This window comes from Pyrus communis, chromosome 9 (assembly GCF_963583255.1).
Source record: "Pyrus communis chromosome 9, drPyrComm1.1, whole genome shotgun sequence".
NCBI lineage: Eukaryota > Viridiplantae > Streptophyta > Magnoliopsida > Rosales > Rosaceae > Pyrus > Pyrus communis.
The window spans coordinates 1,216,419-1,238,076 of NC_084811.1; the positions used below are offsets into that span (position 1 = coordinate 1,216,419).

The 21,658-nt window shown below is 38.1% G+C and overlaps 4 protein-coding genes across 4 annotated transcripts; 1 reads left to right on the forward strand and 3 right to left on the reverse strand.

Annotated features, from left to right (window-relative positions):
- Positions 1-4,940: 4,940 nt before the first annotated feature.
- Positions 4,941-9,121, reverse strand: LOC137745450 (protein EIN4-like). Its single transcript, XM_068485413.1, has 3 exons — positions 8,898-9,121; positions 6,653-8,797; positions 4,941-5,899 (listed from the first exon to the last, which is right to left on the reverse strand). The coding sequence occupies exons 2-3, from the start codon at positions 8,396-8,398 to the stop codon at positions 5,375-5,377; spliced, it is 2,271 nt and encodes a 756-aa protein (XP_068341514.1). The 5' UTR covers positions 8,399-8,797; positions 8,898-9,121; the 3' UTR covers positions 4,941-5,374.
- Positions 9,122-11,981: 2,860 nt separating this feature from the next.
- LOC137745349 (AT-hook motif nuclear-localized protein 14-like) lies at positions 11,982-15,864 on the reverse strand. Its single transcript, XM_068485293.1, has 5 exons — positions 15,451-15,864; positions 14,587-14,639; positions 14,042-14,173; positions 12,886-13,038; positions 11,982-12,609 (listed from the first exon to the last, which is right to left on the reverse strand). The coding sequence occupies exons 1-5, from the start codon at positions 15,830-15,832 to the stop codon at positions 12,262-12,264; spliced, it is 1,068 nt and encodes a 355-aa protein (XP_068341394.1). The 5' UTR covers positions 15,833-15,864; the 3' UTR covers positions 11,982-12,261.
- A 1,617-nt stretch (positions 15,865-17,481) lies between these two features.
- On the forward strand, positions 17,482-18,548 carry LOC137745412 (large ribosomal subunit protein eL20z-like). Its single transcript, XM_068485364.1, has 4 exons — positions 17,482-17,563; positions 17,764-17,884; positions 18,274-18,388; positions 18,489-18,548. The coding sequence occupies exons 1-4, from the start codon at positions 17,482-17,484 to the stop codon at positions 18,546-18,548; spliced, it is 378 nt and encodes a 125-aa protein (XP_068341465.1).
- Positions 18,549-18,783: 235 nt separating this feature from the next.
- Positions 18,784-20,996, reverse strand: LOC137745762 (uncharacterized). Its single transcript, XM_068485770.1, has 5 exons — positions 20,877-20,996; positions 20,707-20,779; positions 20,423-20,471; positions 19,548-19,671; positions 18,784-19,145 (listed from the first exon to the last, which is right to left on the reverse strand). The coding sequence occupies exons 1-5, from the start codon at positions 20,979-20,981 to the stop codon at positions 19,047-19,049; spliced, it is 450 nt and encodes a 149-aa protein (XP_068341871.1). The 5' UTR covers positions 20,982-20,996; the 3' UTR covers positions 18,784-19,046.
- Between the last annotated feature and the right edge of the window lie 662 nt (positions 20,997-21,658).

Sequence of the window (21,658 nt, forward strand, 5' to 3'; positions counted from 1 at the left end):
TTCATACCTAAGAATGCACCTCTAACAACCCTCTCAGGACTATCCAACCTAATCAAAGGATACGGTAATGCACGTATAATGTTGTCCAATGGTACAATCTTGACCATTGATGAGGCACTTTATTCTCCACGTTCGGAAGAACGTTGTTGAGTTTTAAGGACATTAGAGATAATAATTACCATGTTGAAACCTATGTAGAAAATGAAGTTGAATTTCTGTGCATAACTTCTTACGAATATGGCTAGAAGCGTATTCTAGAAAAGATGAAGTGTATCCCAAGTGGTCTGTATACTACGACCATAAGCCCTATAGAAAGCCACTATGTGGCCGGCCTTACCTCTGGGACTACGCATGAAATAACACTTTGGCATGATTGTTGAGGACACCCTAGATGAACATCGATGAGTCGTATCCTCAAATCATCACACAGACATCCACTAACCTGAAGTTTAGGTTCGATTCAAGGAATTGCATGTCAAACCTGCTCCATGGGAAAACTTATTATTAAGCCTTCTTATGACAAGATTCGTTCGCTGACCATTTAGATATTTGTGGACAGATTCACCCTCTCTGACCATTTAGATATTTTATTATTTTGGTTGACGATTCCGCACATTGGTCACACGTGTGTTTGTTGTCCATAAGGAACGCTGCATTCTCCAAACTATTGGCTCAAATTATCAAGCTCAGGGCTCACCACCTTGATTATCCGATCAAATCTATTCGATTGGATAATGCTGGATAATTCACATCTAAAACTTTTGATGACTATTGCATGTCGGTTGGGGTAGAAGTTAAACATCCAATACCTCATGTTCACGCCCAGAACGACCTGGAAGATGCATTCATTAAGCGCTTACAAATGATTGCTTAATCTTTGGTCATAAATACTAAGCTCCCAATCTCTACTTGGGGCCATGCAATATTGCACGCAACCATGTTGGTTCGCCTGAGGCCTATTGCGACCCAACCATATAGCACCATTTAGTTGGTTACCGGATACAAACTTGACATATCGCATCTACGCATTTTTGGTTATGCGGTCTATGTGTCGATTTCGTCGTCCTTACGTACAAATATAGGGCCTTAACGAATGATTGGAATCTATATCGGATATGATTCTCCTTTAATCATTCATTATTTAAAACCTTTGACAGGCAATATGTTTACCGCTCGTTTCGTGGATTATCATTCTATGAGACGGTCTTCTCGTTGTTATGAGGAGATAAGAACGTCAACGTTCTTGAAAAACGACATGAATTATCGTGGTCGACTCCCTCTTTGTCTAATTTAGATCCCCGTACCACTCAGGCTAAGACTAAAGTGCAACGCATATTAGATCTTCAGAATGTAGCTCAGAGCATGCCAAATGCTTTCACTAATCTAGCACGAGTGACAAAATCATATTCCAGCTACGAATATGCCTGCAAAGATGGATGTACTAAATGTACGACACACTTCCCTCCTAGAGGCCCGAGATGCCACTTTAACCGATCCACGTACATTAGCGGCTAGCCAATTATTTGCCCCTACACACAAGCGTGGCATACCACTTGGTTCAAAGGATTCACACCCCCGAATGAAAAAACCCATGACATAGGCCCCTAAAGAGCCTACTGTGAATCTGACTATCGCCTATTCATTCTATCCAACTCATAAAGAAATTCTAGATTATGGAAGCATCCTTAAAAAGATGAATACACCTCCCAAGAATCGTGAGATTTCGGTCCATTATGCTAGCTTGGATGATGTTTATTGTAGAAATGAGATGATCGTTGACGATGTATTAGCATATGCAATAGCTACTGAGATCATGTTGAGCAGTGACATTGAACCCCATTCCGTTAATGAATGTTGACGTAGAACTGATTGGCCAAACTGGAAACAAAAAATCCAAGTCAAACTCGATTCACTTGCGAAACGTAAGGTGTTTGGGCTTGTAGCTCCTACTTTTCCACATATGAAGCTTGTTGGCTACAAGTGGGTTTTCGTTCGAAAGCGTAATGAGAAAAAAAAAATTATGCGTTACAAAGCTCATCTTGTTGCGCAAGGCTTCTCAAAACGCCCCGAGATTGACTATGACAAAACTTATTCACCCGTTATGGATGTGATTACTTTTCGTTACAGTTTGGTAGTTTCCGAAAAACTAAGTATTCAACTGATGGATGTAGTAATTGCATATCTCTATGGGGATCTTAATACGAAAATTTATATGAAAGTTCCCGAAGGACTTACCTTGATTAGACTAAATATTTCCGAATCTCGGAACATGCTTTCAATTCGGCAAAGGCATTCACTCTACGGTTTGAAGCAATCCCAAAAAATGTGATATAACTGTCTGAGTGTAACATCCCACACCGACCAACGGAAAGGAGGTGATGTGCCTTATATGTGCATGCCCACCTCCATATAGTACAAGGCCGTTTGGGAACTCACTGGTTTCGGGTTTCATCGAAACTCCGAAGTTACGCGAGTTCGAGGCAAAAGCAATCCTAGGATGGGTGACTCACTGGGAAGTTCTCGTGCGAGTTCCCAAAAACAAAACTGTGAGGGCGTGGCCCGGGCCCAAAGCGAACAATATCGTGCTACTACGGAGTCGAGACTGGGATGTGACAGAATGGTATCAGAGTCACTTTGTCGTGTGGTGCAGGTGTGCTGACGAAGACGTCGGGCCCCTAAGGGGGTGGATTGTAACATCTCACACCGACCAACGGAGAGGGGGTGATATGCCTTATATGAACATGCCCACCTCTATATAGCATGGGACATTTTGAGAACTCACTGGCTTCGGGTTCCATGGGAACTCACTGGCTTCGGGTTCCATCGGAACTCTGAAATTAAATGAGTTCAGGTGAGAGCAATCCCATAATGGGTGACCCACTAGGAAGTTCTCATGTGAGTTCCCAGAAACAAAACCGTGAGGGCGTGGCCCAAAGCGGACAATATCGTGCTACGGCGGAGTCGAGATTGGGATGTGACACTGAGTGAGTATTTGATTAATCAGGGATATGTGAATAATGAACTATATCCTTGCGTGTTCATTAAGAAGTCACATTCTAATTTGGCAATTGTTGCAGTATATGTCGTTGATATGAATCTCATTAAAACTTCTGGAGAGCTCCAAAGAACTATCACGCACTTGAAGTCAGAATTTGAGATGAAAGATCTAGGAAAGACTTGATACTGCCTTGGTCTCGAGATAGAGCACCGTTCGGATGAAATCTTAGTACATCAATCAAACTACACCCAAAAGGTGTTGCGTCGTTTTAATGAGGATAAAGCGAAGCCTTCGAGTACTCATATAGTTGTTCGATCACTAGATGCAAAGCAAGATCCCTTCCATCCGAATGAGGATGACGAAGAGATTTTTGGAGCCAGAAGTTTCTTTTATAAGAGCTCAATACACTAGATCCGACATCTCATTCGCAGTTAATCTTTTGGTAAGATATAGTAATGCAATAACATGCAGACATTGGACTGGTGTTAAAGACATCATCCGCTACCTTAAGGGTACCACGGATTTGGGCTTGTTCTATCCCTACAGATCCTCGAGTGATGTCGCACCCCCTTATCTCAATTCAATTATCGCCTTGTTAGTTATGCTGACACATGATACTTATATGATCCGCACAAAGCGCGTTCTCAAACAGGTTATGTCTTTACCGTTTAAGGCACCGCAATCTCTTGGAGGTTAACTAAACACACCTTAGTTGCCACTTCGTCTAACCATGCTGAAATTCTTGCCCTACATAAAGCAACTCGGGAATGCTTCTGGCTAAGAGTAGTTGTAGGCCATATTCGAAGCTCCTACGATCTTTACCCCATCATTGACGTCCTGACGATGATCTATGAAGACAACACAGCATGCATCGAACAGCTCAAGAAGGGTTACATCAAATGAGACAACACCAAGCAAATTACGCTGAAGTTCTTCTTCTCATATCAACAACAAGAGCATCAGAAGATTGAAGTCAGGCAAATCCGTTCACAAGACAATCTGGCCGACCTCTTCACCAAATCACTTCCAAATGTGACGTTTCAAAAGCTTATTCAAGGAATTGGTATGCGTAAAATTTCTGAGTTGTAACATTGTTAGTTCTCTTTGGAATAATGTCAAACTCAGGAGGAGTATTTGGAAGTATACTTGCTTGATCTTAATGTACTCTTTTTCTCTACGATTAGGAGCATTTTTCCCACTGGGTTTTTACTACCTAACGAGGTTTTGACAAGACACCCACCTTGGGTTGATCATATCCTGGATGATGTCCCGTAGACGTTTCATTTGACTTTGCATTACTTACGCATTTTTCCTTAAGCTACGAATTTTGTCCCTGCTCGGGTTGTTACCATAGCCTTAGGTTTTTTTGTGAGACTTATTTCTTTATGCAAGTTCCTACCTTATTGAGACAAGCGTGTTCCTAGAATCACTGCCGATGAGTCGACTTCCTCAACTCTACATGATGCCGAATCTACTTGAGTATTTACGCACTCAAGGGGGAGTGTTATAAACTACTTATTTAAGTGTGATTGTGTAAATCCTAAATTATATTTGATTCTAATTATTCTTCCCTATTAGGACTTGTATTCCTTGGAGGAGAAGGATTTCTTCTCTCTCTTATTACTATAAATAAAGGCATTGCGTATGGGGAATGTGTTCTCTACACAACCCTACACATACATCTCTCTCACTCTATACTTTCTCTGTGCCGCCAACCCCCTCTTCTTGTCAATTAAATATAGACCACAACAAATCGGTATTTAAATTTGGTTTAATCAAACTTATAGATGGTGTCTTTGCTCGGACTATCTTTTTCAATCTTCAATTCCACTCTTCTATTGATTACAAAACATTTGTAATGGGCATTACAAGCCAATTACGCGCATATTGACATTACAGGTGTGAATAAGTTTTGCAAAGCATTTTGTTTGAATAGGTGAATAATCATTGGATTGGAGTAAATATTTGTTAGAGTTAGGGCAATCATATAGCTACTGTCACCTTTACTTGAATATGAGTAGCCTTGGTTTAACACTAACAACAACAACCAAGTCTTATCCCACTAAGTGGAGTTGGCAGTATGAATCTTATCACGCCACTGCGCTCAATTTTGCGCATTTAACATCAACAAGAAAAGAAAAAAAACTCTCATTATTCAGTACATATTACTTGTGATATGCAGGATATGGTTAGCAATATATAATTACTATATTTTTTGAGTAAAACTAAGTTTAACATGTTTAAGTTGGATTCCATCCCTCTAGAACTTGTGCTCATTGGAGAAACCTAAAGAAGTTGTGAAAGATAAAGTACGGAAACAAAAGTAAACTGCACCGCATTACTTCACTTGCTTCATCTCCACAAACCTTCATCTGCTCATTGTAGAACTCGACGAAGTTCATCCGCCATCCCTTGCAAAAGAACCGGTTTTCGAATCAATCCGTTCATTCCCAGCTGCAGACATCTCTCCCATATATGCTCCTCCGCACTTGCTGTGAGGGCTATGAGCAATGGCCAACTATGGCTGCGGAACTTCCTGATTCTCAATGCTACTTCGAATCCATCCATTTCCGGCATGTGGAGATCCAAGACAACAATTTGAAAAGAGTTTTCGGCGGCAGTAAGAGCACTCAGGCATTCAAACCCGGAAGATACAGCGGTAACTTGACAGCCAAGTTTCTCGAGGAGCTTAATGGTCACAGTCCTGTTTATGTTATCATCATCCGCTACCATAACCCGAAGGCCTTTGAACTGCGAGTTGGAATTTGGTTGCTCCAAAGTATTTCCCAGGGGACATATAGTTCTTCCCATAGATGACAGGATTTGAAACCTGAGAACAAGTGTCATGCTTTCTGCAAATTCCACTGGGTTCATGGATATCCAGATATTACCTTGCATCATCTGCACATAAATTTATTACCGAAGAACCATAAGTTTCTAACATTATTCGTATTTTGATTGCCTTCTCATATCAATGCATAAATCAAAATCTATAAATGAGCTACACAAAATAACTAGTGATGCAAGCTGCAATAAGTATTTTCTAAATCTTATTAGCGTTTCTTGTAGAAACATATATTTTGGAAGAAAACAATCCAGATCAAAACTGTACCTGTATTTATACAGTGAAATTGTATCCATGACGCTAAAATTTGGCATAAAAGTGAAGACTGTTACTATCCGACTTATATAGTCCTTGTGAAAGATAAAGTGGACCAACATATTGTTCTAACTTCAGAGCAGAAAATACAATTTGACCAACAATATTACAAATTAAATACAGTAGAAATAGGTCGCCGATCAAACTAGAGGTTGCCTGGGATATGGTGTGGAGAGAATGTGGTGCCATGTTCATTTAAAGGTGCATAAGATATCCTTTGAAAGTGAGACTAAAAAGCAAGGAAACAAGTTAACCAACACGCATGACTTCTGAGACCGTGGACTCTGACCACGCATTTCTCACAAAGACCTTCTACATGCAGTTGAAATAGACTCATATTAAGAATGCACGGATCAAGACGGCAATAATCAACTGCATGGGGAGCATACCAACAGTTCAATTCCTTGGTCACAAATTACAATGAAGCAAATTATACAGCATCAAGCAGCAGAATAAACAATATTAATAACACAAACAAACATTGTTGTGCTTACCTGGACAATCTTCTTACAAATGCTGAAGCTCAGGCCCTTCTTGATTGCATCATTGTTGTGCTGCCTACGAGCATCGTGCGTCGATGCTACTAATCCGCCGGGATAAGAATTTGCCTCGTTAATCTCAAATTCAAACTTTATACAAATGTACTCATCTGGAATACCGATTCTCCACATTCCTTGCAATCTATCATCAGGGCCATCAGTACCACTCACAGAAATAGCCTGAAAGATGACAGTCCCCCCACCATTATAGGTACTCAATAGGTACCCAATCATATGCAAGAGTACTTGGAAAGTCCTTTTCTCGTCTCCTATCACCTGATTAGGCAATGAGCTTTGAACATCAATTTCAAAGCTAAAGCCTTTATACATACACAAGCATTTGGCAAGGCAAGCAGCTTCCTTGATCATAGAATGTAGTTCAAACGGCCTCATCTCCAACGGGAACCTTCCATTATCTTTTGCCGACATCTCCATCACATCATTTATCAAAGTGCAGATAACATAACTAGTTTTCTCCATTGTGTCCACAATAATGCTCTGTTTGAAACTTAAATTCTCTTGGAACATTGAAAGCAAACCCAAAATCGTATGCATTGGCCTTCTCATTCCATGACTCATTACCTTCTGAAACGAGTGCCTTGCTTGGCTGGCCATCATTGCATTCTTCTTAGCCTGTTGCAATGCTCGATTTTGTTCAGCCAGTTTCTCCCTCATTAGTTGAGACTCTTCAAGTACTGCAGCATGGGATAGAGCCACGGCAACTTGGTCAGCCACAACTTCCACTATCTCCAGCTCATGATGGCTCCAACCTCCAGAATCTGCAACCGGAAGAACCAAAACCAATATAGCATAATGTGTATCAACCAACTGAGGCGTACCCCCTTTGAAATTTGAAACCCGAAGCATTGGCATCCGGATTGCTGCTACAGCACCTGATTCACTAGACTCACCGCTACTTGCAGACCCCAATGCCGAATCAGGCCTCAGGATCATTACCCTCTCGCTCTCTCTTATCTCCAACACATCTGGGTCATTAATTGGGATAAAACGGCGATACTGTCGCGAAGAACTTGTTTTCAACTCATGGGTCAGGTTCATCTCTCCTCTTTTCTCATTCGGCATCCAAACTGCACAATTATGCAAGTCTAGTGTCTTTGAAAGCTCAACCAGAGTTGTATACAATATGGTGTGTTTGTCAAGCGACTTTCTAATTTCCTGGGTCAGCATTCGAACATGCCAACTCGCTTCCTTCTGTATCTTCATCATCCCAACTTCTTGGTCTAATTCCATCACATTTTGCCTCAAGAACAATTCTCTCACTTTTACTTTGAGAATCATAGGGAACAGAGTTAAAAGGGTTATTGCGGTTGCGCAAGAGACCAAGGCCGTGAGGAATTTGGCAATGGTGAGGGACAGCATCAACTGGAACGTGTAGCGGCCATAATACGTCCACGCATTCAGCAAATGGGTCAACCCACAGAGAACTATGAAGGCAATAAACTGCAGGAGGACCCATTTGAATGGAACGTTCGAGCAGCTGACAAAGTAAAGGAGTTCTATCGGGATTGAAAAATATGCTATTGCAATCAAGAAATCACTCACTCTTTGGCACTCCAGAATGTTTGGAATGCTCCAAAAACCCTCCTCGTCACAATTGCAATGTGCAAAGTCATGATCACTGCCCGAAACTAATGTAACGAAACACAAAACCAACAATCCAATTGCTAATGCTCTGAACATTGCACCCACCCAAGTGATGAATTTGTTCAGATCATTCCACTTCTATCAAACTTTCAATCTTTCAAACTCCGGAACAATCAAACTCACTCAAACACCCCAAAAACAACGAAAACCACTCGAATTCTATCACTTCAATCCCAAATTAAGAATCCCAAAACACATTTCCCGTATTCTAAGATATGAAAACACCCACCTGGATTGTTGGAGGGTGACTGACATAATTACTTTCTAAACTCCTAAGATCTAACCTTCCCATCTGCCAAAAACTCCAAAACTTTCTATCTTCCCAATCAAAATTCTACCTTTCCAATCAAAAACAGCCCTCCAAACTTTCTACAATCCACTCCTCTGCTGGTTTTTTTTCCGGGTTCTTCTAAAACCCTTCTTCCATTTCAAAAACTACAAGTAAAAGTTTGACTTTAGACAATCAAAATCTCAGAGAAAACAAGAACAGAGCCAAAAAATAAAAAATAAAAAAAATAAAGCAAAAAGAACACACCTCAGTGCCTCCCGTGTCCAAATCAAAAACCGAAAGTCGGAAACTTTATTACTCAATCCAACTTTTTATGCAAAACCCACCATTAATCACCTCCAAAGACTCGATCTTTCTCCACCAACTTGTAGCAGAAACGAATCCCAGAAACCAAAATACAAAATACCCAAATACAGATTGCAGACGAGCTGCTGGGTCGGTGAGGAATGAGATGTTTAACTTTACGCCTTTAAGGGGAGGCCGTGGGGCCCGCAATTGTAAGTGAAGAGAACCTGGACGTTCTCGCACAGAAAGGGCGCTAACTTATTTATTGCATCTTGTAATAAAAATATTTTCTTTCCTTATTTATTGCGTCAAAAAGGTTGTTCCATTTACCTTTTTTGTTGGTATAGTGTGGGCGGGTGCATGTGGCAGATGTGCATGTTTCCACCGTTGGATGGGTCCCACCTTGGGCAGATTTTGGCCGCTGGGAGGTTTGGCGGTTGCAAGTTGACTCGAATTAGATGATTCGGACGGTAGAGTCAGGGTTAATCTAACAAAATCTATAGTTTGATAAAAAAAAATAAAAACATGTAATGCATGTGCTTAGGCAGAGATCTTCTCGGTCGACATGTCATTGGTTTGGTTTTTCATTCTTTTAAGTATTTAGTAAGGCTTATGTGTTGCTACGGTAATTTGTTTGTGTCGCAACAGTAAGTTGTGATTTGGTCATTTGCGATAACTTTATGTGAGACATCGGTAATAGTTCAATTACGTTTGTTATATTTGTGATAGATTTGTTTCGAGATTCTTGCTTCATGTTGTTTTGTATGGTAATCGTATAGGAGTTTTAAAATCATTTATGCTCAATGCAAATTATCTTCGTTTCAACAAATTTGGTTACTGAAAACAATGTACTCATCTATCACATCTTATATTTGGCTATATATATATATAAAGCCAACAACATTTTTTGGGGTCACGGGCTTCATCAAATGTTTTGGACAAAAATGTCCCTAAACAAAAATGTAAAGCATCCCAAAACAATGCAAGGATATTTTCATCATATAAACATTATTTTTTAATATTTAATTTTTTTTTGTACAATTTTTATTTTTTTAATAATTAGTACATCACAAATAGACTAGTAATAATGTGATTCAATTAGTTGTTTATTAAATATTATTTTCTCTATTTTTAAACACGTTCAAAACATCTTAAGAGGCACGTAGTACTGATTATAAAAAAATGATCTTTCGCACTCGCATAATAATGTGATTCAATTAGTTGTCAAATAATTTTTTTTTTTTGAACAAACGATATTATTTACACTAAGGGTGAGGGAGGGTTGGGCTTAACCTCACAAAGAGCTAGTAATAATGTGATTCAATCAGTTGTTACTAAATATTACTTTATCTATTTTTAAACATGTTCAAAATATCTTAAGAGACGCGTACCATCGGTAATTAAAAAGGCCTTTTGCATGCTTACAATAATGTGATTCAATCAGTTATTTATTAAATATTATTTTCTCTATTTTTAAACACTTAAGAGGTGCGTAGTGCCGGTTATGCATGTGCTTAGGCACATATATTCTCGGTGGACACGTCATTGGTTTGGTCTTTAGTTCTTTTAAGTATTTAGTAGGGTTTATGTGTTGCTTCGTTAATTTATTTGTGTCGCAATAGTAAGTTGTGTGACATGGTCGTTTGCGATAACTTTATGTGAGACATCGGTAATAGTTCAATCACGTTTGTTGTATTTGTGATAGATTTGTTTCGAGACTCTTGCTTCTTGTGGTTTTGTGTGGTAATCATATATGAGTTTGAAAATTATTTATGTTCAATGCAAATTATCTCCATATCAACAAAATTGGTTACTGGAAACAATGTACTCATCTACCACCTCTTGTATTTGGTTATTCTTAATAATGTTACACTCTATCGCTTCTTGTTCAAAACAACTTAGGATGGAAATAAATCAAACTTAACACCTCGGAGTCTCAAGGAGAAAGATGAATGTTTTCTACCAAGTAAGTTCAACTTTGTTTTTTTTTTTTTTTTTTTTTTTTTTTTAAATCGAACTTAACACTTCAGACAAAAAGATAAATGTTCTTAACCAACTACGTCGCATAATTCAAAACCCTAGTTTCAACTTTTTAGGTTGGAAATTGAAAATTGGAGTTTGCAAGTATGGAAGTGTCAATATTGTGTTGGTTGATTAATGTCTTTTGAGTCTTGACCAGCCAATGCACAACTTTGAGTTAACGTGTGGACCTTAAGATGCCTTGAGACAAGGTTCATCAATAGTCTAAGGTATAGGGTCGGATCAATTATCTATCAAACTTGTAACATTGTGAACATTCAATATTTAATCTTAACTACTAGTATTACTCTCTTTGCTCGTAAGTGAATGGAGGTTTTAGATGCTGACTTTCGCGGATGGTGAATTCAATACTACTGTATAGTATGTTCGGTTAGTCTAAATCCTTCTCAATTGTAGTGTAAAATATTAACGTATAAAAATAAAAATAAAACCCCAAATTATCAAATTATTCGATCGAATTTTGTCAAAAGGCCAAGGCGTTGTATTTCACACATAGAACAAAGTTCAAATATCTCATCTTGTAGACCAATTTAGAATGCGATAACCATTTTGCTTTTCATTTTTATTTTTCACTTGTTTTAATTTTCATACAATCTCTTGATTTCTCCTTTCCTTCCACCGCCCGCCTCCATTTTTCCGTTTTAACACAAACTAAAAACATTATCAAGCGAGCCCTTAGCCGCAGGTGAAACGAGGTTGCCAGAAAAAAGGTTAGTTTAAATAAAATGCTTTCCAAAAGCAGCACCTAAACAAAGCTCTTCAAGTGATGCACTTCTCTTAAAAGTTTCAACACACTTCTAACAGAATCACTTTCACTAGAACACTCATGAACAGAAGTGCTTTCTAAAGAAGCACTTCCAAACAAACACTATGGACTATTCTGCCAGCCATTGACGTACCCTTGAAAGAAAATTCAGCAGACTTTAAGGCAACCGCAATTCGAACTCTGTACACCAAGAAGATAATGAAGAACCATTCAAGGATCAATCAACTCATAAGAAAAGATTTCAAAAGAGATGCAGAACTGTGATTAATTCCCGAATGGATAAATATCGACAACCATATCCAGGCAAAGTATAGAACAGAAACCAGCCGGCGACCCCCATGCACATACACCATGAGCAAAAGTGAAGGCAGCAAAATATTTCAAAGGGTGGAGGTCACAGGTATGGGGCCATCATCTCTAATGTATGGTGCACACTAAAAACAGAGTTAGCTGACGAAAATTATGTATTACACATCTATCTACGACAAAAAACCGCTTCTCAAATCCCAAAAGAAATCCCTAATCTTGAATTTGATCGTAGTCCCCGTTCTCCGGAGATTGATGTGGTGCACGACCTCCTCTTCCTGTCAATTCATAAGCACCGGTGCCTCTAGCATCTGGACCACCTCTCCAATCTGTGGGCCGTGAAGGTGCGACATGCATGCCCTGAAGCATGAAGTGACTTCCCCCCATAGGTTGCTGATCTTCATTCCCCCTGACAAGAGGTCTTCCAGAAGAGTCAAGTGTTGAGCGGAAGCCTCCGCTCATCATTTCCCCTGGCGATGGTAACTTGGCGGCAGAAGCATCACCTTTTACACCAGCAGTCGCATCCTTCTTGGCATCAATCTGAAATGTTCCGACAATAACCTGTGGGTGCAACTAAGTAGTGTTACATAGATACCGCAGAACCAATTTTCAAACAAGCTAACTGAAACGAGCAGAGATTTCAGTTAAGAAGAAAGGGTTAAAATGCCCCAATGCCAAATAACATAGAAAAATCAATTTGAGCATCAGATGGCATCCAAACCCCCTACTGCTTCGATGCAGAGACACATAAGACACTAGTATCTTATGCCACAGTTGTGCACTCAAACAATATTACAGACATTATTCAACAAAATGTGAATTTTTCTAAAATATTACCTGCACAGGGCCTGCAGCCTTCAGGGGACCACCAACTCCACCGCCGATGATTTGCCCATCTGTATTAGATAGGCATACACTGAGCCCACCAGCCCTCCCTCCAAGGTCAGTACGTACATAAGATCCAGACAACGAAATAATCTCAAAGCGACCCTAACATCAGAAAGAAACCATTACACTTTGATGAACTAAACATGAGGGAGATGATCAAGAAGCCACAGTTCCATCCGTCAAGTTGTCTGGTATCATAAAGGACTTAGCCAGACATATATTAATCTTTGGAGGAACTAACAAAATATTTTTTTTGCAAGAATATACAAACCTTTAATAAATTTAAATTTTTGTTTCACACGTCCAAAATTTCTAAGATAGAAAAAGCATAGGCATATTTTGAAACTAATATTTTTTATTTCCAATAAACCACTTTAGGCCAACCAAAAAAAGAAATCAAAAGAAAGGAATCTTGACGTCGTCATTTCCTCCCTTTTCTCCTGCCTAACTACACACACACAGAGATAGAGCAATGGCACATTGCACAACTATAATTTGTAGCAATGAACTCCACCTGAATAACTTGGACGCTACTAAAATCAAAATTCAGCCACCTATCACTATGGATGGTACTTTTTCATCAATCATACTATGTCTTCCTGTGTAGATATACAGGGCACTATAACTCAGAGCTATACAGTCAAAATATATTTTATTTAAAAGATTTTTTTATTTAGATACGTCTAAAAATAATATAGAAGCAAGTGAGAAATGTTATTCTCAGGCTTGCAGCTTTGCTGTATCTCAGTTTAGCTGAATGAACAAACCAATAAAAAAATCCATGTACACAAAAAACTTAATGGCTGAACTTGTACATTTAACCTCCATCTGAAGGCACACGGATAACTACACCTGTTAGTTGCCAATAGTGAGCAACTAGGTTACAGTTGCCTTATTTTTGTCCACCGAGAATCTAATACCACCTGGGAGGTTCACTAGTCCAAAGCGTAGCAATTTGATTTTATAATCAAAATGACACAGGTATCCACTCATATACACATACCTTGAACAAAACACTGAATATGATACTCCAAAAGCACAAATACAATATATTTCAAGATACTTGATGTTTCTGAAACTTGGAAAGGCTGAAGACAAAAATTACCTCATATGTAATGTTGCCTCCCGAAGTAGCTGGCTGGCGGAGAGATGCATTTGAGATGGTACCAGAAGCAGATAGAATGCATATTTCACGCTTGCTCTGTTGCATGAAAAACATGATTTTCTGGCCCACATCCTGTTAGACATTTCACTAAACTGTGTGAGCACATAACAAACAAAGAAAACAAAATAACGGGAACACTGTATAACTACTGCACCAAAAGTAAGTTTAGGCAAGATAAACAAGGTAAGTTCAGGCAACCATTGATGTAGTAAAAATACAACAGTAACTGCCCCAAAGGAAAAAGGAAACCACTTCTGCAAGGTTGTTACAAAACCCACAAACAAATTCAAGGAAATATTCTATATCCAATATCAGCATGTTAGACATTAAAACAATGTGAAAATAAAAAACATGCAATCAAATAAGAAAGAGCTATATTCCAGAATCTGCAATTTATATAAATAAATAAAAAAAATAAAAAATAAAAAAAAACACACACACACACTTGATTGAAGGGGAAAAACATTGAATTAGGACATTCATACCTCCCCAGCAGCAACAGTTAAAACATGTGGTGTAAAACCTTGCCCTGCATTGCCTGCATCAACCAATTAAGAGTACCACATGAGTGTTTTAAATTATGATTATTTATATCACAAAACAAGCCTCTTTGGACTACAGTATTGACATCACTTAAAAAACTATACTTGGTATTACCGAAACTAAACACTAGGTAACTATCCTTAAAAAGCAAAAACATAAGAGCTTCTTATCAATATCTTACTATCAAGCCAACCAAAGTTTCCACTCCAAAAAGTGTGTGATCTCGGAAGATTTTGGTTCATGTAAATAAAAGTTACCAAATTGCCTTATCTTCTCTTTTTACTTCCCCAAAAACTTATCATTCAAACAGATGGGGAAGTTATTCTACTCCAATTTTAAAATTGACAGCCAACTATGCCCACCATTTGACAATAATTATACTGAACACTCCCAAAAGGTTACTACTTTGGGTGTGAGGACACCAAACAATGCAACCGAAAACACTTATAAATTTAAGCATTGGAACAAAACCTCTAAAATTGCAACGTATTCACAATAAACTATTAACAAATAAAAACGCAGAAAACAGGGCAGCCACTGCGAAACAAGGCGAATTAAAAAAATAAAAACCCAAATAAAATCGAAGCAATTCGCAACAACCCGCCGAGAATACGAAATTTCAAAACGAAACACAAATAGGGTATTTCCAGAACACTCACCCAGAACCATCAAGTTTCAATCTTTCCACATCAATGCTACCAAAAACTTAAAACCCAAATCGAAATCGAAGAAATTAGCAAAAATATGGAGAATTTCACTACCAAATTGCAAAAAAAATTCTAAAAAGGTATTTATTTGCGACCCACCGAGAGAAAACTGCTGAGATTTTTTGGTCGACCCAGAAAACGAAGGCGAGACGGCGCCGTGTTGGTCCTTCTTCTCCTTGGAGGACGAGGAGTGAGACGACGTCGTCGCTGCCTTCTTGGCCGCCAGAGCCTGCTCCGGCGTGCCGTACTTTCTGGGCCGCCCCCGCTTCCTTTTCGCGGGCTCAAGTGGCGAGGTCACCGCCGAGGAGGGCACTGAGTGAGAGTACACCATGTGGGAGCCATAAGTTGAGTGGGTGTTGGGCAAGAGACCATTGGTCGGAGAGGGAGTGGTTGCGGCTGTGGAAGGGGCGGCGGGGGCGGGGGCCGTCGTGGTGGTGGGGTGTTGGAAGTAGGAGCTCAATTGGTTTTCATTCGGTTCCATTTGGAGTTTTAGAGAGAGAGAGAGAGAGAGAGAGAGAGAGTCCGTCGAATAAACAAAATAATTATTTTATTTTTCTTCATTTTATTTTATTTTTGGTTGGTTTTCTTGGTTTGCGCTTTTAATTGTGTGGTGTGATTTTGGCCGTCGGATTGGGTTTTAGGTTTGATTTGACATTTAGACTCCAGTCAACAAGTTCACAAATTACATTTTTTTTTTTCAACAAAAAAATAAACTTTTATTCTAAAGTACAAACCAATGTTATTCTTGATATGTAACTAAAAAGTTTTAGGTTTCGGCTGGTTCAATACCACATTATGTCAATCTTATTGTGCGACTTAATTCAAGTTTCTATTAATTTTAGAGTAAATTATAGTTGTATAAAAAAATTGAACGAGAAAACGATGTAAAATCAAGTATAAGAACGTAAGTTTACTATCTTTCCAACTAGTGTAACTTACATAAGAAATTCATATTTTATAAATATTGAGCCTTTTGTCGAGTTTTAACTCTTGTTTATTCGTTATAAGTGTGACCCTCTGTAAGTCGTTGACGTGCTCGACATATAAGTCAACCTGATGTTAGATCACATCGACTCCAAAAAAAACCTTTACAAAAATTACTTTTATTATACATTTTTTTTATTACAAATAATATTCTACACGAATCCGCGTTGAAAAAATAAATAGAAAATTGAAAAAGAAAACCATAGCAATCCCAATTAATGTTTTGGTGGGACGATTTCAGTTAATTTGGCACCTCACCAGTCCCCACCAACCTTAAGTTGCTTCTCCAAAAGATACCTACCTGTTAGTGGGGCTATATGCTCAAAAGTTGATATAACTAATTGTCAGTGTTTGTTGAGATATTTGCAATTTGAATATCAAATTTTTTATTTTATTTTTTGGTTTGCACACCACAAGAACAATGATATGAACGCTATTTTTGTCGAATAATGATGGTTCAATTATAATTTTTTTTTTTTGTCAAAATAGTTCAATTATAATTGCACTTAGCATATGTGAGTTAAATCAATCGGCCTTAATAAAATTATGTGTTTGACGGATGAATTTTTTAGTTTTAACACGAAATTTGATAACATGGATCCCGATGAACAAAAAATGTATATTTTAGACTTTAGAATATCTATATATATATAACCGGAAGACAAAAAGGTAATTCATTCGTAATTTTAAAAGTGTCGTTTCCTAATTAGGATTTTTAGATAAAACAATTTAATTTAAACAAAAAAACAAACCAACACAATAAAACCATTCAAAATAAATATATAAAAAAGATTTAAAACAAAGTAAAATAAATAAAATTACAAGTAAAAAATAACATAAAAAAGAGAAAATTACGAGTGCGGAAAGAGACTAGTAAATGATGAAGTGATATGCTTTGTTCAATAAAATCCAAAAGCGAAGTGGCAGTTGTTTCGGTTAAAAAGAGGGAAACCGTTTTATTCAAAACAAGAAGAAACCAAAAAGGTGAATCCTTTTGTTCCTCTTTCTCCCTCCCTTCCAGACCTTTTCGTTTTCTCGTTTTCTGTCCAGCATTTTGTCAACATAAAACCGCACATAACAGCATGGATCTTCTCCGAAACGTCGATAAATTTCGAGACTTCTGTGTCTAACCACAGCGATTTGATCATGCATGAGAGCAGCACAGATTTGGTAGAAGGAGCAAGCATGAAGAACAACACTGGGATCACATCGTTGAAGCAGCAATACGGTCAGTACTGTAATTTTTCTCTCTTCCCCTTGTTGGCGCTGTAGTAAATACTTAGGGAATTTTCGCTATAAGAGCGACCCCAAGCCAACAAAGTTCCCTGCTTTGCAAGGGTCGGAGATTATCGCTCTGGAGATAAAAATTACGGAGTATAGAATACTCTGGAGCAACGTAGATATTCACAGCATAATGTGATGGTACAGGTGGAGATCATGGAAGTAAAGAAATGGTGCAACTTGAAGTTGATGGAGGAGAATTAGATTTGCTTGATGGGATGTATGATAAGCCACTTTCATGCTTCGGCTGTGGCATTGGATGGTCCTCGTGAGTTTCTAATTCAAGATTCCTACTTTTTCCTTTCCTTTAAGGGACGATAGTGATTGATGTTTTGCACGTTTTGTAGAGCATAAACATGTATTTACAAGCACAGAGTGAGAATGATGGATGAATATGTGTTAGTATTAAGATGCTCACTTTTCATTTGAATTGAGGGATGCTAGAGATTTTTTCTTTTTTTTTTGGCGGTTTTTCTAGGGTACAAACACGGATTATTATGAATACTTAAGCGACTCATAAGATGGTGTACTAAACCAATCAAACGGTTTAGTAAGACTCTTAGAAGTAGCGTTAGACATGCTATACATATGTTCCTGTTGAGTACGTGTTTGTCCTGTAGACAGAACTAAAGATTTAAGGATCGATGCTCGTGACAGGTTTCTCTTGGGATTTGCCTTTCCACCACTATGGTATTATGCTACAGTCCTTTACTTTGGGAACCACCTTAAAGACCCCAGGGAACGACCTGGCCTTGCAGCATCTGCCATTGCAGTAAGAAATTATGCAGATTTTTTCCTACCATTTTTTTGTCTTCTGATGTTTGGTGTTGGCATTTTGTTTCCTCTTGTGCTGAAAACTTGCACTGATGCAGGCTTTAATTTGCTTGGTCATCGTCGCGGTTGCTCTGCTCGTTGTTTTCTGCTTGCAGTAGCAGCTGGTGTTATGTCCCTTCAAGAGAAGGAGAGAATTTCTGCCACAAATTGTTGGCAAATCTTATCATTTGTAACGGGATTGTTGTAACAATTTAGTGACCGTCTTCAAAAGTAGATCTCAAGTTTGTGTCGTTTGAGTTTTCATTACGTCTCAAGATTTATGCTGGATAACCATTGCAGAATAGAGCAAGAAACAAGGATCGCTATTTCTTGCACGACATCCCGATTCCCGAATTTAAAGAAGAATATCAAATGACATTAAAATTAGAAGATAACCTCATGGGAATCAGTTAAACAGAACTCACACCAAGCACATACAATGATTAAAGAGATAACACAAACACAAGTTAACGCGAGCACATACACACAGAGTACGAAGTTCTGGCGTGTATTGTAGATACTACAGCCAGGAACCATGGCTCCTGTCACATGTTCGATATATTCACACGAAAAGGTTTTCCGTAGCTTAGCAATTTACACAATCATCTACCGCACTTCTAGATTTTCTCCTTTAGGGCCTCCTCGCCTGCGGTCTCTTTGTCTTTGATAGAAAGTGAGGCCACGTTAAGTAATTGTGAGCTCTTAAGTCCCTCTAGCTGCAATACGGTGCATAATTTGGTGAGTTATATAATGAAACAGGAGGTTGTTATAGTTAAAACGAAGATCAAAAGCCAATTCAATCAGTATCATACATATCTCAAACATGCCACCACAAGGAACGTTTTAGTTATCAAAGTTATTGAGCAAAACCTGCATCTTACTGGTCATCCAATGAGTTGGCGCCTATCTTCCCCCAATTATCACATAATCGTAAGATCTACGGAGTTCTTGAATTATATCTATATCTTGCCTTTGCAATTTAACACTTGGTTTCACAACTTTATTTAACATAACTTATCGCCCTATAGGCGATATGGTGTTCAAAACTTAACGATGCCTCTTACCAAATGCTCATATTAATCTCAAAGTACAGGAGGATTACAAACTCCAGAAATTACCTCAGTGCATGTTTCTTGGTATGCTGCTGAAAGTGTGCTATACTTTTTCTGCAACTCGGACAATTCAGCCTGTAGTTTTTCGTAATCAGACACAGATGGACCCCCTAACTTTTGTTGAACAAACCTGTCAAAAAATTGAATATCAAAATCAAAATACGTCTTAACATTTGTCGATGCACACCAGCATACATTTGTTAGTTCAAACTAGACCAAGCAGCAAAACACAATTAAGCACAACTACCCAACATCTGCAAGACAGCAACAGTAGTAGATGGAAGCGGAATACTCCAGTTACAACAAATCTCTCTGTTCATGGATGATTTACATCACTCGGTTCCAAGGAAAACGCTTATGAGCATCATGGTTCAGTTTATATGATGATTACTGATTGATTACGCATCCTCAAGGTCCTCAATAATGTGAAAAATTACCATGAATCAAGTAAAAAGAGCACATTGACAATGTAAAGTACCATTTCTCACGAAGAATTGATACACAACTGAAATAGCATTCAGACTAAACCTCGCGAACAAGGATCACGTAATTGCATAGCAACCATCATATGTTCAAAGCTCTCACAATTCTCAACACGGTTCACACATACTCAAAGTGTATTATAAACTGGTCCGAAAGGGTTGACGATCTAAGCAAAAATGTGCAATGACAACGAGATGTAAAAGCTAACATCGAAAAAGCTAACATCTAACTTTTGATGTGGAAGAATATGTAGCTAATAATAACATACTGAATTCTTGAGCAAATATTCAACAAATCCACATGAAATTAACCTAATTGAGTTGAGCTAGCAAAAAGTCTAAAACTTGAATCTAGGCTCACATAAATTTTAGATCACAGAGTCAAAGAAATGAACTCACTCAAGTGCAGAGGAAGGCTTCTCATTCTGCTCATACAAAGCAACCAGAACTGTCCCAGAAAAATTCACAAAATTATATAAAACAACAACAACAATAATGCCTTTTTCCCACCAAGTGGGGTCGGCTGTATGAATCATACAATGTCTCGGTTTTGCGCCAAGTTTTGCGTCAGCAATTCACAAAATTATACGACAAAAAAAATTACAGAAAACATGAAATTAATCAATAAAATAAAAACCCAACCCACAAAAATAAGTGAGGAAAAGTCCAAAACTTTAACAAACCTTTGGTGAGGGCATCAAGAACTCCACTGGATTCTAAGTACTTCCTGAATGCTTCCTTCTTTGCTTCTTTTTCCTGACAAAAATGCATCCATCCACCAGGAAATGGGTAAAGATTGAAACTTTTTTCATGGAAAATACCAAAAAATAGAAATAAAAATTGAATCTTTTACCTCTTTGTAGTGAAACATGATGTTCTTCTTCTTCTTCTTGTATTTTCTTTGATCTGCTGAGGTTGGGTGGGTGGGGTGGGGGGATTTCTTGGGTTGTTTCTCCATAGCTGTAAGTGGGAAGCTTTTATGGCATGGACGTGGGCTTACCTTGTTGGTGCAGCCAACGGTCCAAAGAGTTCAGTGGGTCAAACCATTGCTTTCGTCGCCTCATGAACGTATGGGCCTTCATTATTTCAAATAAATAACCAAATACAAAGCATCAATTGCACCACATAGGACCTTCAGCTTATCCTTAATCGATCACAGCCTGTCTTACAATTTGACCCCGAATAATGTAAGCGTGAGTTTTACATCATCTCAAAACGGATCTCACAGCTACCGTGTCAACAATATAACAAAAAAACTAAGAGCTAAAAAATCACCCAAGCTCGAAAATCAGAATACAACAACAATAACAATTTTTTTTTTTTTTTTACTAAATAGGATCTGTTATATGAATCATAAAATGTTATTTTTCACGAGATCGCTTAAACAAATAAAAAATCAGAATACAATATGAAAATTTTGAAATCTCATTTTCCACTATGAAAATTGAAAACACTTAGAAAGTTTTTTTTTTTTTTTTTTTTTGGGTCAACAACACTACAAAGTTTCAAACCTTAGTTTTTTTTTTTTTTTTTTAACAAACAATATTATCTATACTAATAGTTTGTGGAAGAATGGGTAAACCTTATAATGAACTAGTATTAATACAGTTCAAATTTGCATTTAACGAGAAGCAA

Coding starts and splice junctions, on each gene's coding strand:
- LOC137745450 (XM_068485413.1), bottom strand. CDS start 8,398: ATGTTCAGAGCATTAGCAATTGGATTGTTGGTTTTGTGTTTCGTTACA. Junction 5,900..6,652: donor TTTGTAAGAAGATTGTCCAG/GTAAGCACAACA, acceptor ATTTATGTGCAG/ATGATGCAAGGTAATATCTG.
- LOC137745412 (XM_068485364.1), top strand. CDS start 17,482: ATGCATGAGAGCAGCACAGATTTGGTAGAAGGAGCAAGCATGAAGAAC. Junction 17,885..18,273: donor TGTGGCATTGGATGGTCCTC/GTGAGTTTCTAA, acceptor TGCTCGTGACAG/GTTTCTCTTGGGATTTGCCT. Junction 18,389..18,488: donor TTGCAGCATCTGCCATTGCA/GTAAGAAATTAT, acceptor GCACTGATGCAG/GCTTTAATTTGCTTGGTCAT.
- LOC137745349 (XM_068485293.1), bottom strand. CDS start 15,832: ATGGAACCGAATGAAAACCAATTGAGCTCCTACTTCCAACACCCCACC. Junction 13,039..14,041: donor GAGGCAACATTACATATGAG/GTAATTTTTGTC, acceptor TTCTGATGTTAG/GGTCGCTTTGAGATTATTTC. Junction 12,610..12,885: donor AGGCTGCAGGCCCTGTGCAG/GTAATATTTTAG, acceptor TTGCACCCACAG/GTTATTGTCGGAACATTTCA.
- LOC137745762 (XM_068485770.1), bottom strand. CDS start 20,981: ATGGAGAAACAACCCAAGAAATCCCCCCACCCCACCCACCCAACCTCA. Junction 20,780..20,876: donor TCATGTTTCACTACAAAGAG/GTAAAAGATTCA, acceptor CATTTTTGTCAG/GAAAAAGAAGCAAAGAAGGA. Junction 19,146..19,547: donor ACCAAGAAACATGCACTGAG/GTAATTTCTGGA, acceptor ACCGTATTGCAG/CTAGAGGGACTTAAGAGCTC.